This window comes from Amphiura filiformis, chromosome 11 (genome assembly GCF_039555335.1).
Source record: "Amphiura filiformis chromosome 11, Afil_fr2py, whole genome shotgun sequence".
Taxonomy (NCBI): Eukaryota; Metazoa; Echinodermata; class Ophiuroidea; order Amphilepidida; family Amphiuridae; genus Amphiura; species Amphiura filiformis.
The window spans coordinates 7,800,058-7,816,719 of NC_092638.1; the positions used below are offsets into that span (position 1 = coordinate 7,800,058).

A 16,662-nucleotide genomic window follows, 5' to 3' on the forward strand; every position below is an offset into this window, starting at 1 on the left:
TATTGCTACAATTGGGTGCCTTGAACTTGAAAATTTGGGCTACTTATATCAGCTAAAGCAACAATGAAGAGAAGTATTAGTACATGTATATAACTGGTATTGTACATGTGCTTGTGTATTAGCTTGTATTAATATACTGTTGTAAAATTAAAGCCCATCCATCATTTAGATGCTGCATTTGAAATGTGTGTTTTGTTTTATTTAGCATGTACTGGTACTTTCATACCTTTTACATGTTTTAAGGCAAAGTATACACAATTCATGTACAATACATTGAAATTACATGCTGTAACAGCCAAATTCAGTATGGGACACAAAGTAGAATAGAAAGACATGGATCTATGCCTCCACAGTGTGTTTCTGATTTTTTTCTCACAGTTCATGTGAATGCGGGGTAAGTTGTAATAATCTGTATTGTTCCAACATATCAATATTATTATATCGGTGAGTATAAATCAGGTACATGTGGCCCACACATACAGACATACTGTATTTATTTCCAGGGGTGGGGGCCCATGTATTCCAAGGTGGAATATCATGTTCAATGCATTAATTTTCAGTATTTTCCGGCATTAGGTGGAGGTGCAGTATTTAGCGTTAGTGTGCATATTTAATTATTTTCTTTATTTTTCACCCGGGTAAGTCAGGTGGAAATAAAGAAAATAATTAAATGTCCAAGGCTAACATTATATGGCGCCTGCACCTAGTGGGTGCTTCCATGATACCTTTAACACATATTTTGGTCACGTTTACTGACCTAAAACAGTGGAAAATGGTCATATCTTGCAATTTGTTAATGTTTCATGTTCAAGGCTCATTCAAACACAGTAGCGTAGCCAACGGGGGGAAGTGGGGACAGAGTCAGCCCGCCTGACAAAAAATGAAGGACAAAGTAATAGAAAAGGGGCAAGGACAAAATTCAGCCCGATCATGTGCCAAAATAGTGTAAAATGCAAAATTTTTGCACGCTACGTGCGCACATTGTACAGATAAAGTCCTTTCCATCCTGATAATGGGCAAAAATAGTTTTAAATACAAAATTTTTGCGGGCTATGTGCGCACATCGTCCCAATAAAGCCTTTTTGGGAATCTCAAAGACATACAGTACCCCCTTACCAAAATGTAAGCCATATTTAAGCAATATACCTAGCAATATAAGAAGGCTTCAAAGCCTTAATAACCATATGCCTTATAAGCAATATTTAAGGCATATTTTAAGGCATACCTTAGGTATACTTAAGCAATATTTTAAGGCTTCGTTTCTGATATTTAGGCATATATTAATTGCTTACACAAATAAGCAATATATTTCTTATGATAACAAACTGTATATTGCTTTATATTTTACTGTATGCCTTATAAGCAATATTTAAGGCATACCTTAGGCATACTCAAGCAATATTTTTAGGCTTCGTGTAAGCAATATTTACTGTAAGCAATATTTGTCAAAAATATTGATAAAGGTTACCGAAAGCAGTATATGCACAATGAAACTGCATGTAATGCAGCTGCACTGTATTGATTGGCTTGAAGGAATGTTCCTCAGCAGCAGAATGATCAATGTGTTCCAAAACATGCTTAAATCTATAGCATACTACCTTATTTTTCTTGAATAGCATCAAATTAAGACAATATACTTTCTACATCAATCTGCATCAATGACAGCTAAAGATTGGAATATGAAACAGTGGAACGTTTCGTTTAAAAAGTTAAAATAGTTTTTGTATAAAAGCCACATGTAAAATACAAAAGTTACATAATATTGTTATATGGTGAAAGATAAAATATAAAATGTTACGTTAAAATATAATTTGGTATGAAAGCTGAGTAACATGATAGAAGTATAATAAAAAAAGCTTTGCTCAAAGCGACAAATCGCAAGTTGTTATTATTTCTCTACACTATTGAATAAAATAACGTCAAGGTGTAGGCCTATACCTAACACACATGGCACAAAGAAACTGATTAAAACAGGAAGCAACTTTCCTTGTTCAAATTTAACATGATCTGCATTTCATAGTACATGGACATAACCAATATAACATAAAGACACTATATGCATTAAGGTGGTTATGGAGGCATTATAAAAGTGCTCTAAACATGTTTTAAACAGATTAATTGAGTAGAGCAAAGTACATTGATCAATATGCCTTTTGTTTGGAGTCAATCGGATATACGGTTTTCAAAATATATCAATTTATATTTGCTTTGTATCTTATTGTTTTTATCAATAATCAATCAAGTTAATGAGCTAAAATGACTGGAGAAGCTCATTTACATATAATTTTTAATATTTTGCTAAAATCCATGCATAAATGTTCAGGGTACTTTTATTTTGCATAATTTTGCCCTGAAACTTGGTCAAAGTGTTTCTAATATGTTCTAATGTATTATATAGTGAAGCCGCCCCCTAATTTGCATATTTGCATAATTAATTAGCATTTATGCAAATTAGCTTATTAATTATGTAAATTAGAGGGCGGCTTCACTATATAATACATTAGAACATATTAGAAACACTTTGACCAAGTTTCAGGGCAAAAGTATGCAAAATAAAAGTACCCTGAACATTTATGCATTGATTTTTAGCAAAATATTGGCAAAAATTACATATTAATGAGCCTTTCCAGTCCTTTTAGCTCATTAATAACTATATTGATTATTGACAAAAACAATAGGATACAAAGAAAATATAAATCGATGTATTTTGGAAACCGATGTCCGATTTGTCTCAAACAAAAGGCATATTGATCAGTGTACTTTACCCTACTCAATTAATTTGTTTAAAACATGCTCAAAGCATTTTCTAATTTCTAGAAAATGCATCCAATATGCCCCAATATACTCATCTCTCCCTTGCACTTGGTCATTCCATGTGCATGCATGCCTATAGCTTTCACAGCACCTGAATACCAAATCAATCATGTATATTTTTAAGCTTACCTATACCTTGTCCATGCTAATAACACTTGCACACTTCCAAGCAGTAATAATTACGTAGCTACATGGATCACATATACATTGATTGTCAAATAACATCACAATGTTAATGAAAAGAAGGTATTTTATAGCTGAAAACATCAAAAAAAAAAACAAGGAGCTACATCATCTCTGCAGTCATCACAATTCAAAATGACAGTTGGAAATATATTACCATAATGCACCATTTGACCCTGAGGTCATATTGCTAAATAATTTATATTGCTAATTTTATATTGCTTAATACCAGTTGTTAACAGTATATTGCTTGAAATGTTTATATTATTTGTTTAGTTTTTGGACATTGATTCAGTTAACAATATATTGCCTAAAATATTTATATTGCTAGCTAGTTGATTTAATATAAGCAATATGCTTCAACACGTACTGCTTGTGGTATTGCTAAAATAATGTATATTTTGTTTATTGCTTGTGATATTGCTTAAATATTGCTTAATAAGGCTTCAACATTGGTACGTGGGCTCTATGTATTGTATGATTTGTGTAATTTTTTCGCCTCTGCCCCGAAATTTTATATTGCCCCCCGACCAAAAAAGCTGGCTACGCCCCTGTTCAAACAGACCTTTTTTCTAATTTTTGATGTTTTTGACACCCTAAATGATGTAGGTCTACTTTTTGACGTTTCATGTTCAAGGTCCTGCCATAAATACCCTTTTTCTGATTTCCTAAATGATGTACGTACGTACATGTATATAATTACTTGCCCGTGAAAAACTACCCTTTTACACATTATTTGTTTGCACGAGCATGATATCCACCTCAAAATATATGTGGCAACCCCCTTGGATTTATTTCTTGTTGCCCAATTATGCTAAACTGAACTAAAATTGAAGTAATAATTTTGAAATTACAGCCATCATGAGCAGTATCCATGTTCGTACATGGGTAAAATCCATGCCGCACTTTTCATTTCTCTCAATAGATCTGATTGGTGTACAAATGAATTAGGCTTTGTTATTCCAAAGGGTTGGTATTCCAAAGGTTCATTACTCTGAATTTACGGTAAGGCTCGCTATTCCAAAGGACTGTTATTCCGAATGGTCATTAGGCCTACTCTGAATTTACAACAAGGTTTGTTATTCCGAATGATCATTACTCCAAAGGTGCATTATTCCGAAGGGTCATTACTCCAAAGGTGCATTATTCCGAAGGGTCATTACTCCAAAGGTGCATTATTCCGAAGGGTCATTACTCCAAAGGTGCATTATTCCGAAGGGTCATTACTCCAAAGGTGCATTATTCCGAAGGGTCATTACTCCAAAGGTGCATTATTCCGAAGGGTCATTACTCCGAATTTATAATAAGTTTCGTTATTCCAAAGGGTCATTATTCCGAAGAGTCATTACTTTGAATTTAAAACAAGGCTCATTATACCATAAGGTCATTACTCCGAAGGGTCATTATTCTGAGGGGTCGTTATTCCAAAGGGTCGTTATTCCGAAGGATCATTCTCTGAATTAAAAATAAGGTTTGTTATTCTGAAGGGTCATTAATACAAAGGGTCGTTATTCCAAAGGGTCATTACTCCAAATTTAAAACAATGCTCTTTATACCGAAGGCTAGTGATTTCGAAGGATCATTACTCCGAATTTAAAATGAGGTTCGTTATTCCGAAGGGCCATTACTCCGAATTTACATTAAGGTTTGTTCTTCCGAAGGGTCGTTACTCCGAATTTTGGAATAACAATCCTTCGGAATAATGACACGCCCCAGTTTAAATGTTCCTTGCTCATCAGGACCATTGGACTTGTAGCCTATGTGTCGAGCAGTAGCATATATAAATTAATGGGGAGCACAGGTGAGGGGGGCATTCCCCAATTTGGAACCCTTGCTCCTCACTTTCCCTCCCACAATGAATATTACTTACAATTTTTACATGCTTCAATGGAGAACCCCCCATTGCGGCCCCCTGCAGTATTCCACTCTGTAGCTAAACACAATAGTCACTAAATAGGCTAGTCAAATTAAAAAATCACCCTTCACAACAGAATCCATTTCGCATGCGTCCATCTCCCAAAGCTAACACAAAAATACATCAAAAGTCCCCAAAAATCCAAGCAGTGGAACAGTGCCTAATTGGCATAAATCCAAAATGGCCGCTTTATGCAGGGGTGAAATTTTAAATTTGGTCAAATCTTGTTTAAAACCATACCAATGTAGTCTTCTTGTCATCAGGATTCAGAAAAATTGGGGCTCTACAGGAGGAAAAATTAAAAATTCTCTGATTTTGATCAAAAATGGTCTCATATTGTTCCGCTTGCAAAAGCATTCAATAAAAAGAATAGTTTGCCATATCCCAGGTGGTTTGTTACCTTGGTAACATAGCAAAGAAGATCAAATTCCATTGAGTCGTATTGACCTTGACCTATTTTGTGATGTTACCTATGTAACAAAACATAAAAAAACAATGCAAGTTTTATCATTTTGATTTATTTTTTGCCAAAGAAACAATTTGAGACCAGTTGGATTAAAATTGGAGCATATTTCAACAGAGGTTGTGCGTGAAATTATTGATTGGTTCCAAACAAAGGATATCAACCGGTGTCCTTCACCATATTTCAATAGAGGATAGAGGGTGTGCATGATTGTCACCAAACAAAGGATTTGAACCGGTGTCCTTCACCGTAAGCGCAGTGCAGTCCATTCAATCAAATGTTGTCATTTGATCGTAGTGCAGTTGTTACGTTTGTGAGACAAACTGTCGCGGTAGATTGCAATCATGCATTTGAGTAGTCCGCCATATTTACGGTATGATACGTCATATGTACAACCTCTATTGTAAACACCCTGGGCCCCACAATTTGACCTTTGACCTTATAACTCAAGAACTATATGTTGGAGACTGGTCAAACTATACATTTTCTGAATCCTTATGAGGATAGCAATACATTGATATGGCTGTTAACAAGATTTGACCAACTTTGAAATTTCACCCCTGCATAAGCGGCCATTTTGGATTAATGCAAATTAGGCACTGTTCCACTACTTGGATTTTCAGGATATTGTTGATGTGTTATTAAATATGCTTTTCAGAATTGTGATTTAAATGGATTCTGTTCCAAATAGTGGTGGGTTAACTTTTTATTTTATTTTTCTTAATTTGATTGGCCTAAAACTTTAAACTTGGCAGGGTGATAGAAAATTATGACCTCTTGTATACTGAATAGTTGGTCCAATATGTTTTCAACAGTTGAAGTCACCGCCAAGCTAAATGATCACACTATTGTGATTTTTAATCTTAGAAAGAGACTCATATAATTCCTGAAGGTACTTCTTCTTATTAGGTGGCCTATCTAATGGTAAGAGTTATGCTACCAGTACCAACAAGTGTACCTGTACCAAACGTTTCGTAATTATGTAGGGGTCTAGAGCACTCTTTCTACTTACAATTTGAATAATAAGCAATACATTTCTTTTTTTCCTTTTGTTTTGTTTTCAGCAGATCAAAGTGAGTTGGAGAATATACTGAGAACAGCTAAGTACTGAGACCTTCATTAAAGAAACTGGACATAGTAAGGATGGGTATACCAATAATCTCAATACATACCAAATCCAACTGGTTTTCATTGTGATGTAGCACATCTTATCCACATGCAATGTACTTGAATAATATTTGTATTGGTAATCATACAGATTTAATTAACATACCACTTTGTGCAATTTAGTAACATGGCAGAAATGGTCAGAGATAGGTTTCTTTTTGCCCCAAATGAAGTTGAAATACAGGAAGAAATCGGTAAGGGGGCATACTCACGTGTATTTGCTGCTGTCTACAAGAATTCATCAGGCCAAATGTGTAAAGCAGCAGCCAAAAAAATTAAAACTAGTTCCATGCAGCACAGAGAGATCCAATCAATGCGACAACTCGATCACAAGAATATCATCAAATTCTATGGGGTGTATATTGTCGGGATGAATGAAACCTATATTCTTATGGAACTGGCAGAAAGAAAGGACTTGCGTTGCTTTCTTAATAGGTATCGAGTAGAAAAACCTAACCCAGTGCGACTACCTCGGGGGCTTGTGTGGAAGTGGGTTACTGAAGCTGCTTCTGCTCTCGATTACCTACATGCTCTTCATCAAAGTCATTGTGATATCAAATCCTTGAATTACTTAGTCATGTTGGATTATACGCTGAAGCTAGGTGATTTGGGACACATCAATACAAAAGGTGGTGGTACATGTCGATGGATGGCTCCTGAAGTTATATCCATGCAACTGATGAGATCACCAAAATCGGATGTCTTTTCCTTTGGAATAGTGGTATGGGAGATTGTCACAACAGAGATTCCATTCTTCATGATCATTGGCGATTTCAAAATAATGAGAGCTATATGTGATGGAAAGCGGCCAGAAATTCCAGATGATTGTCCAAGTGAACTAAAATATCTTATGCAGTCTTGTTGGGAGGCAGATTACAATAAGAGGCCTACAATGGAAATAATCGGTGCAGCTTTACAGTCATGTAAGTATTAACCTGCAGCAATTTAAATATATTTTGTCATTGATGCTAATAAAAGAAGAGAGAAAACAAGAAATGTGGTCATGTGACCACGAAGACAGTTGTTTGTTGTTCACGACCGGAAGTGACCCATTTGTGACCTTTGATCCCAAATATGTGAACACCCTATAGACACTGGCGTGTGATAGATGACAGGCAGGTCCAATATTTTGAGTAGTGGATGCCGGCGCAGCCGGTATCCACTACGATAAAAATATTGGACCTGCCTGTCGTCTATCATAGGTAGAGGATACATGTAGTCAAAATAAAAATTCCTATCGTTTATTCTCAGTCAAATATTATTTTAATAACTGTAAACTATTTTTAAAGCAAAAATTAAGTTACCATCATAAAAACTCCCCTTTTTCTAAAATGAACGAAACTTGTTTACAACTTCACATCTTTTGTTGCGCGTACTGCTAGCGCGTGCGCGTATTCCGCACTAGTCTACGCATACAACGAGATACATACTCGCACCTCTAGAAGCGTGTTACGCGTTATCAACACGCAAGATGACGTGGGGTCGTCTACGGCCTGATAGACGGCACCCGAAATCATGCGATTGTCCAATCGGATTATGAGTCTACAAACTAGACCATTCCCACTGACTAAGAATTCCCTATATATGCACCATTAGAGTTATAAGTTGGATTCTGGTGAAGAGATATACTACTAGTGATATAACTGGAGGTTATGTACAAGGCCACAGCTTTACTTAGCTAGATAGGGGAGTAAACTGGGTTGATTCACACAAATTGTCCTTCAGCTTTGAGGACTGATGTAGTACTAATGAAGGAATCAAAATTTCTTAATTGAATTGACATAAGTAAGTTATTAGGGTATTAGTTGGAGTTTTTATTCATGTAGTTTTTGTGGGGGGGGGGCGTTTATTTAAGAATGGGGACGTTTTAGACTGGAGTGTTTTTACCATCCTTATGAAAAATGTTACGGTTGGCAGTAACACTTTTATTGCGTTACGGATATCCATAACAAATTATTGTTACCGTTAACCATAACATTTCCAGATTTGACCTCAGCCTCATTTTGAATTCTCCAATGTGTTATGGCTGACCGTAACAAATGGTGTGTTACCGTTATGAGTACTGGGACAGACTGGTAATAGCTCAATTTCAAAATTCAAATTGCCTGATTTGTCCTCAACTTGCATGATCTACATGTAGGTTACAGTTTATTAATCAATTGTTTTTATTTTCAGGTATAGCTGGCAAGCCAGTGTTTTCACCAGCAGTAGTGAACCTTGAAGGTAAGTTTAATTTAGGATTTTCAGTTAGAAATTTTAAATATTTTTTAGTTTTGTGGTGAAGTTTAAAATATTTTTTTGTGTTGCAAGTTCAGCACAAATGGTTTTTTGGGGTGCCTGCTACGGCGACACCCCTTATTTGGCTTGAATTTGCAAAAGTTTCTAATTTCGGTCTTGCTAGATTTACTTTGCAACTGTTTTGCTTAAAAGTATGCCCAGCTTAAAAATAAAAACACAACTTGATTGATTTTGATTTTATTATTGTTTACTAATATGCACGGGATGAAATCTTGTGTGTCTAGGCCCGTTATCCTTTGTTTAAAATACACATGGGCTCATAAAAACACTGACGAATTTCAAGAGATGGCGCTATTACGATCGCAGAGTATGATCCAGCGATGGATGGTCTCTTATCCCTGGAAAATCTAGCACCTTTAAAAAAATCCTTGAAATCCCGGGCGTATAGGCTTGTCATCTTTGTTTGAAATACAAAATTATTGGGTTTATAAAAACACCCAAATACACTGTGACTTTCGTGTCGCTTAAACATGTTAAAACAAGTTTAAATGCGCCTAAAACCTGATAACCGCAGCGACTTTCCGTTAAATCAATAACCAGGCATGCAATATTGTCAGGTACTACAAGCGCCAGTTATATCATATGTCCACTTGGAAAACAATGAAGAATTAAATATGCAAACCTATATTCTAAATTAAATAATTCCGCTCCAACAACCCCCCACAACATGAGTTCCTAACAATAGTAACCGAAATGGTAACCTGAACTTTATTCCTTTTTATTTTAATTTACAATTTTATACCTCTCTCACTGAATAAATTATGCTTTACATTTCCTAATCTTTCTTTGCTTACTATGCTAATGTTACATTTTTGTTTTAAAGAAAAAAAAAATTGTTTCCAAATGGTTATATTTCAGCCCCGGGGTGGCACTTCAATGGATATAGGGCTGTGCAATATTGGGGCATCAGGTGAGAGCAAAATATAAAAAATATGAGGTCATTGCAAGGGTGAGATTTTTGGCATTCGGTGAGAGCAAAATGTACAAAATATGGGGTCATTGGGTGAGAGAGGGACCGTTTGGATTAAGGGGTGGGGGCATTGGGTGAGAATAAGACTTTTTTAAATGGGGTCTTTGTGTGAGAGCAGGGCGTAGCCAGCTTTCTTGGTCAGGGGGGGCAAAATAAAATTTTGGGGGCACAGACGAAAAAAATTGCAGTTGCATCATACAATACATAGAGACGGTATGTCTTCATGCTTCCCGAAAAGGGCCTCATTGGGATGATGTGCTTGTGCGCAGAAGCGAAAAGAAATGATATTTTACACTATTTTAGCCCATTATCCGCTAAAAAGGGGCTTTATTGTTACAATGTGCTGCAGTAGTATACGGAAAATTTTGTATTTTACACTATTTTGGCCCTGAATTTTGCTAGAAAAGGGCTCCTTGCCCTTCTCTTTTCCTTTGCCCTCCTGATTTTCTCTTTCATTTTTTTGTCAGAGGGCACTTTTTCTTTGATTTTTTTTTTTTATCAGGGGGCAGTCTGCCCCCGCTGGCTACGCTTACTGTGTGAGAGCCTAAAGCCTCGAAAATAGAATTCCTAGTTCTAAATGGCTTTGTTATTTCAAAAGAATTAACAAAATCAGTGATAGACGAGGCTCGTTGCTGTTCAGATATGGGTCAAGGTCTTTGGGTGACAGATCTAATTTAGGAAAAATATGTGGACTTTGGGTGACAGAGCATGTGCTGGTAATAGTGTCTTTGGGTGACAGCGATGGTGAAAAAGGAGGTCTTAACAGCCCTACATATGCGTCACCTCCAAAGTGGGAGTGCCCCCCCCCCCGGATTTCAGCACATCACATCAAAGCTCCCATTGGGCACCCCATTCCTTTTTAAAGGAATTTTTATTTTTGTGTTGTGGTGAGGTTTGAAAATATTTGTTCGTGTTTGAGGTAGTTTCAATATTTGTGTGTGTGTGCATGTCTTTGGAAATAAACTCAACCCAGGAAGTATCGAAACGATTATAGATGGTCAGATATATCGTGAACTGAAATATATATGGCAAAAACTTATTTAATGTATATAAAGCGCAGCTTTCTCCTGCGCATTTTGATACATCTTTTGTTGCTTTACGATATCATTTGGTCGAGTTATAGGTGCTTGAGTGGCTTCAAGTCGGATTTTGAAAGTTGCACTTAGCTCCTATTCAAGCCAAATGCATTCGTCGTGTACACACACCCCCACCCACACACAAAATCAAGACAAAGGACACCGATGTGCTCTGTTTACTTAACCATGAACTTTACTTTATTTTACTCCTTCGACTTCCAACTTCAATACTTGCTACCCTTTACTTATCTCATGAACTCTTTCTGCTGACATCTCAATACTTGGTGTGCCCACCATCACTGTCTATCACTGCCTGGATTCGTCGTCGCATGCTCTGAACAAGATGTCTTACCTTTCCTTGGTGCTAAGTGCAACTTTCAAGCCACTCAAGCACCCATAACTCGACCAAATGATATGGTAGAGCAACAAAAAAGGTATCAAAATGTGCAAGAGAAAACTGCCCTTTATATAAATTAAATAAGTTTTTGCTATATATTTCAGTTCCCGATATATCTGACCATCTATAATCGTTTCGATACTTTCTGGGTTGAGTTTAGGAAGGAATTACTTAATTACAGGATGTAATTAATCACCTGTGATGATGGAACAGGATCAAAGCCTATTGCAGGAAGTTCTGGACGGTCTATGGAAGAAAAGGAACAGCAACCTTTTAAGGAAACCAAAAAATATGTCAGAAGGGAAGGTGGAAATAGTACAGAAGGAGATGATTGTCAAAGGTATCCAGATACTGGGAGTATCAGAACTGTGGTGGCTTGGACAAGGAAGATTTACAACTGATGGTGGCAATATGGTCAACTACTCGGGAATGGAAAGTGGAAAGAAACGAGAAGGATCGAGTTGGTTTCATTGTTGAGAAGACAATTACCAAGTCTGTGATAGGATATAACCCAGACAATGAGAGGGTGATGACTTTAAGACTGCAAGGAAATCCCATCAATATTTCTATGATGCAAGTATATGCACCTACAACAGACATGACAGATGCACCTGACTCAGAGATCATAGAGTTCTATGAGATGATCCAGGGAGTTTTAGACAGTATTCCAAAGAGAGACCTGCTCATTGTACTGGATGATTGGAATGCCAAAATTGGAAAAAGCAGTGAAGTGTCAGACATTGTAAGCAAACATGGGCTTGGAACCAGAAATGAACGTGGAGACAGACTGTATGTGCAGATTGTGGTAGCGACCATCAACTTCTTGTAGCCAAGTAAAAATTGAGACTGCATGCAAAGAAAGGAAATAGGCCACCGATCAGGTATGATGTTGATAACATTCCAGTTCAGAATGCTGTTGAGGTAAAGAAAAAGTTTGAGCAATTAGTGAGGGGGAACATACACCAAATGAACTGTGGAAGGATATGAAGGAAACAGTGAAGAATACAGCCAGCCAAGAAATACATCCTGAAGGAAAGGAGAAGAAAGCAACCCTGGATAAGCAACTTTGGATATTACAACACACACTGGATTTAGCTGACAGCAGGAATGAAGCAAAAGCAGCTGGTGATCAGATTAAAAGGTCACGCCTGAATACGGAGGTTGCTAAGCTGCTAAGAGTGTAAAGGAAGAAAAGAGGAACTTCATCAAAAGAAAATGTCAGGAAATGGAGAGATGTAAAGGTGATTCAAAAGCAGCCTTTGGCATAGCAAAGGAGTTAACAAAGAAGTGGGTTCCAAGAATGGAGTAAATGTATTTTTATCATTGACATTGTAGGTATAGTTGTAGTTATAGTTGTAATCACATTTTTATAATCATTTATAATTGTAGTTGGATTATAGTTGCATTTATAGTTGCAGTTAGAATTGTAGCTGGATTGAGAGTTATAATCAGAGAGTTATAGTTGAGTCTAGAGTAATAGTTGAGTTTATAGTTACTTTATAGTAGTTGTAGGTTTAGAGTTAGGGTTGAATATTTCACTTATGCTACATATGATCACAGAAGTAAGAAATCTTTCATGATGATCAGGTATTAAACCTAGTAAATTCAAAACCTAGGTCTATAGATTCAAATCTTCTTAGACTATACTCCAACATCAGATACTTTTTTTTCTGGAAGACCTGGGTAAATTACTTGAGGGCACAACAAAGGGAATTAGTTTTATGGCCATATTAAATGTTTTCACTGTGGGAGACAATTAGCATGATTAGTAGTCGTGAAAACAGACCCTGGAAATAAATTCCAGGATCTGTGCTGTGACTTGGTATAGATCTGATCACCTACCATGCCTACACTGTAAAAATAGTCATGATAGTGGGGTGGGTATAAACTCTTCTACAGGAGTGGAAGAATTAAGAAGGGGCCAAGAGGTGACAAATTTCCAAATCTTCCTGCTGTCCCTCTACTAAAATATTGTTGATATTCACTGAGAAATTTTGGGTCAAAATTAGAATGTTTAAAAATTGTGGTCTAACCAGGCCAAAAGAAGATACTTTTGGTCAATTTTGTCCCAGTATTTTGAGCCGAGGCAATATCGACCAGCCCCGGGGGGGGGGGGGGGGCACACAAAATTTTTGGTGGGTATGCTCCCCCCAAATTTTGAGGCGGTGGGTCTTTGGGAGCTGACTGCGTACCGATAAAAGGGGGTCTTTTGGAGCTGCGAACAAGTAAAACAGGGACTTTTGGAGCTGCGAACAGTCCAAATCAAGGGTCTATCTTGGCTTTCTGGTTGAAAATCGCCTGAAAAAACCTTTCAGAGCTGAAATTATCAAAATCAAGGGTCTTTCGGAGTTCTATTTTGGTCACATATAGGGGTCTTTTGGAGCTACGAAATCCAAAAAGGGGGGTCTCTCCGGGAGCATACCCAGTATGGTCATTTGTGTTGAGTGCCCCCGACCAGCCTCTCCCACTCCCCATTACTGCCGATGCTGGTATGCCTCCGGGGTACGCATGTTTGTATTCGGAAGGGATGGGCCGCGGGGCGTGTGGGAGAAGACCCAAAAATTCGCCAGTCTTCGAAGAATTTTGAAACAAATGATATACCAAAAGTCAAAATTTTCGGCCGAATTTACCCAAAATTGTCTTAGTTTTTACAAATTTTGGGAAAATTGTGGGAAAATTTTGAAAATTTTGGCTAGATTAAGGAAAAATTGGGCTGTTTTTCGAAAAAATTGAGAAAATTTTGAAAAAGGACCCATTCATATACCAAAATAGGCTTTGAAAAGGGGTCATTGATATACCAGAAGGCTGAAAATGCGTCCCCGTATGGTCATTTGTACTGAGTACCCCCCCGGGGTATGCCTCTGCTCTTCTGGGTCTTTGAATTGATGAAGGGTCATGCTATAAAAATTAATTAAGTCATGAAGTGACATGAGCAATCTATAAATTGCATAATGGGTTGCTGTTTTGGCCATGATGTGACCACCCAGAGGCTTTCATTTCCTGCTTAACCATCAACACATTGACCCCTCACTGTGTGTCTCAACTCCAAGCATGAAGTTATAGAACTCCCAGGACCCCAGTTTAGTATCTTTGTTTACCTTGACAAAAAGGCATTATGGGAAGGCATTCCTGTACAGAGTACGGAATGCATTATTATGGAAGGCATTTGACTACCGGTATAGCATAGTATCAACAATGCATTATGGGAAGCTATGGCATAATTTCATCAATCCTTTGTATGGGAATATAAGGTACAGGTGATGCATTCTGTAGGCCTATTTAACATGACAGTAACATGGTTTAAAAATGCATTATGGGCAAGAGTTCCAACATTGCATTATGGGAAAGCATTCCAATACAATCTACAGCAATGCATTTATTGGGAAGACATTCCGCTACAGAGTATGGGTATAGCGTATAGTTTCAACAATGCATTTTGGGAAACTATATCATAGTTTCAACGATGCATTATGGGAAAGCATTCCAGTACAGGTTACGGAATGCAATATGTAAGGCATTTGACTACAGGTATAGCATAGTATCAACAATGCATTATGGGAAGCTATGGCATAATTTCATGGGAATGAAATAATTTCATAATTTTATGGGAAGCTATGGCATTATGGGAACCTATGGCATTTGACTACAGGTATAGCATAGTATCAACAATGCATTATGGGAAGCTATGGCATAATTTCATCAATATTTTGTATGGGAATATAAGGTACAGCTGATGCATTCTGGGAAGAATACATAGTGTACATATATTTAACATGACAATAACATGGTTTTAAAAATGCATTATGGGCAAGAGTTCCAACAATGCATTATGGGCAAGAGTTCCAACAATGCATTATGGGAAAGCATTCAAATACAATCTACAGCAATGCATTATGAGTATAGGTATAGCATATAGTTTCAACAATGCATTATGGGAAAACATTCCAGTACAGCGTATGGAATGCATTATGGAAGGCATTTGTCTACAGGTATAGCATAGTATTAGCAATGCATTATGGGAAGCTATGGCATTTCATCAATACTTTGTATGGGAATATAAGGTACAGCTGATGCATGTAGGCCTAGGCCTATTTAACATGACAATAACATGGTTTTAAAAATGCATTATGGGCAAGAATTCCAACAATGCATTAGGGGTGGTGCAATAATTATGTGTACCCGGGGTGAATTATAGGGGGGGCAAAGATTTTTGGCAGGCCAAAAGGGGCGGGCAAGGATTTTTGGCAGGTCGAAAGGGGGGTCAAGCGATTTTTGGCAGTCGAAGGGGGGGGCAAGCAATTTTTGGCACAGATATTTTGGGCACCGTTTCTATATTACGCCCTAAAAGGCGTAGGAAAAGCGTTACAAACACGTTCAAATATGCACAATTTCCTGCTCGCTGCGCTCGCATTATATGTTAAGACAATTTAAGGTTTTAAATTTGGGTTCCCCAAAACCTTGCATGTGTAAGGGGGGGGCAAAGATTTTTGGCACGTCAAAATGGGGGGGGCAAAGGTTTTTGCACGTCGAAGGGGGGGGCAAAGGTTTTTAGCACGGCCAAAGGGGGGCAAGAGATTTTGGCAGACCATTTTGAGAATTCACCCCCGGGTACACATAATTATTGCACCACCCCTTATGGGAAAGCATTCCAATACAATCTACAGCAATGCATTGGGAAGACATTCCGCTACAGAGTATAGGTATAGCATATAGTTTCAACAATGCATTATGGGAAGCTATGGCATAATTTCAACAATGGTACAGAGAATGTCTTTAGTTATCTAGCCAACTATAAACTCAACTATAATTCCAACTACAACTATAAACTCAACTATAATTCCAACTACAACTATAAACTCAACTATAATTCCAACTATAACTACAACTACAACTATAACAACAACTATAAACTACAACTACAACTATAAACTATAAAATGTTAACACTCCCAAGAATGGATGTAATAAATGATGCAAAGGGCATTTTGCTAACTGAAAGTGAAGATATCAAGAAAAGATTTCAGGTTATTTATATAATTTGGAAACCACAAAATTGTCTAATATCTTTTTAACCAATTATCAAAATTAATATAAAAAACTCAATTAGCAAACTCATAGCCTATACTTCAAATTTTAAATGCTTAGACTTGGACCAAGTTTTTTTGAATTTTGTGACTGCAATTGTAAGATATGTTTTGGGCCCATTTGCCCTCAAATTGTAAAACTATTAAAATTTCACTTTTATTGCCAATTAGAACTAAACTAAAAGATTAAGATTTAGCTATGTTTTATTTGGCAAAACAGGATAATGTGTTTTTAATCCAAACAGTAGTAATATGCGAGGACACAATGTGCTGCTCACTATCTGAACTGGGGATTA

General features: G+C 37.1%; 1 protein-coding gene across 1 annotated transcript in view; it reads left to right on the forward strand.

Moving 5' to 3' along the window:
• The first annotated feature begins 294 nt into the window (after positions 1–294).
• Positions 295–16,662, forward strand: part of LOC140163446 (uncharacterized) — a 58,542-nt gene continuing 42,174 nt past the window's right edge. The window contains exons 1-3 of the mRNA XM_072186759.1: positions 295–394; positions 6,443–7,465; positions 8,718–8,765. Coding sequence (XP_072042860.1) covers positions 6,670–7,465; positions 8,718–8,765 — 844 coding nt within the window. The 5' untranslated portion in view covers positions 295–394; positions 6,443–6,669. The remainder of the gene's footprint in view (positions 395–6,442; positions 7,466–8,717; positions 8,766–16,662) is intronic.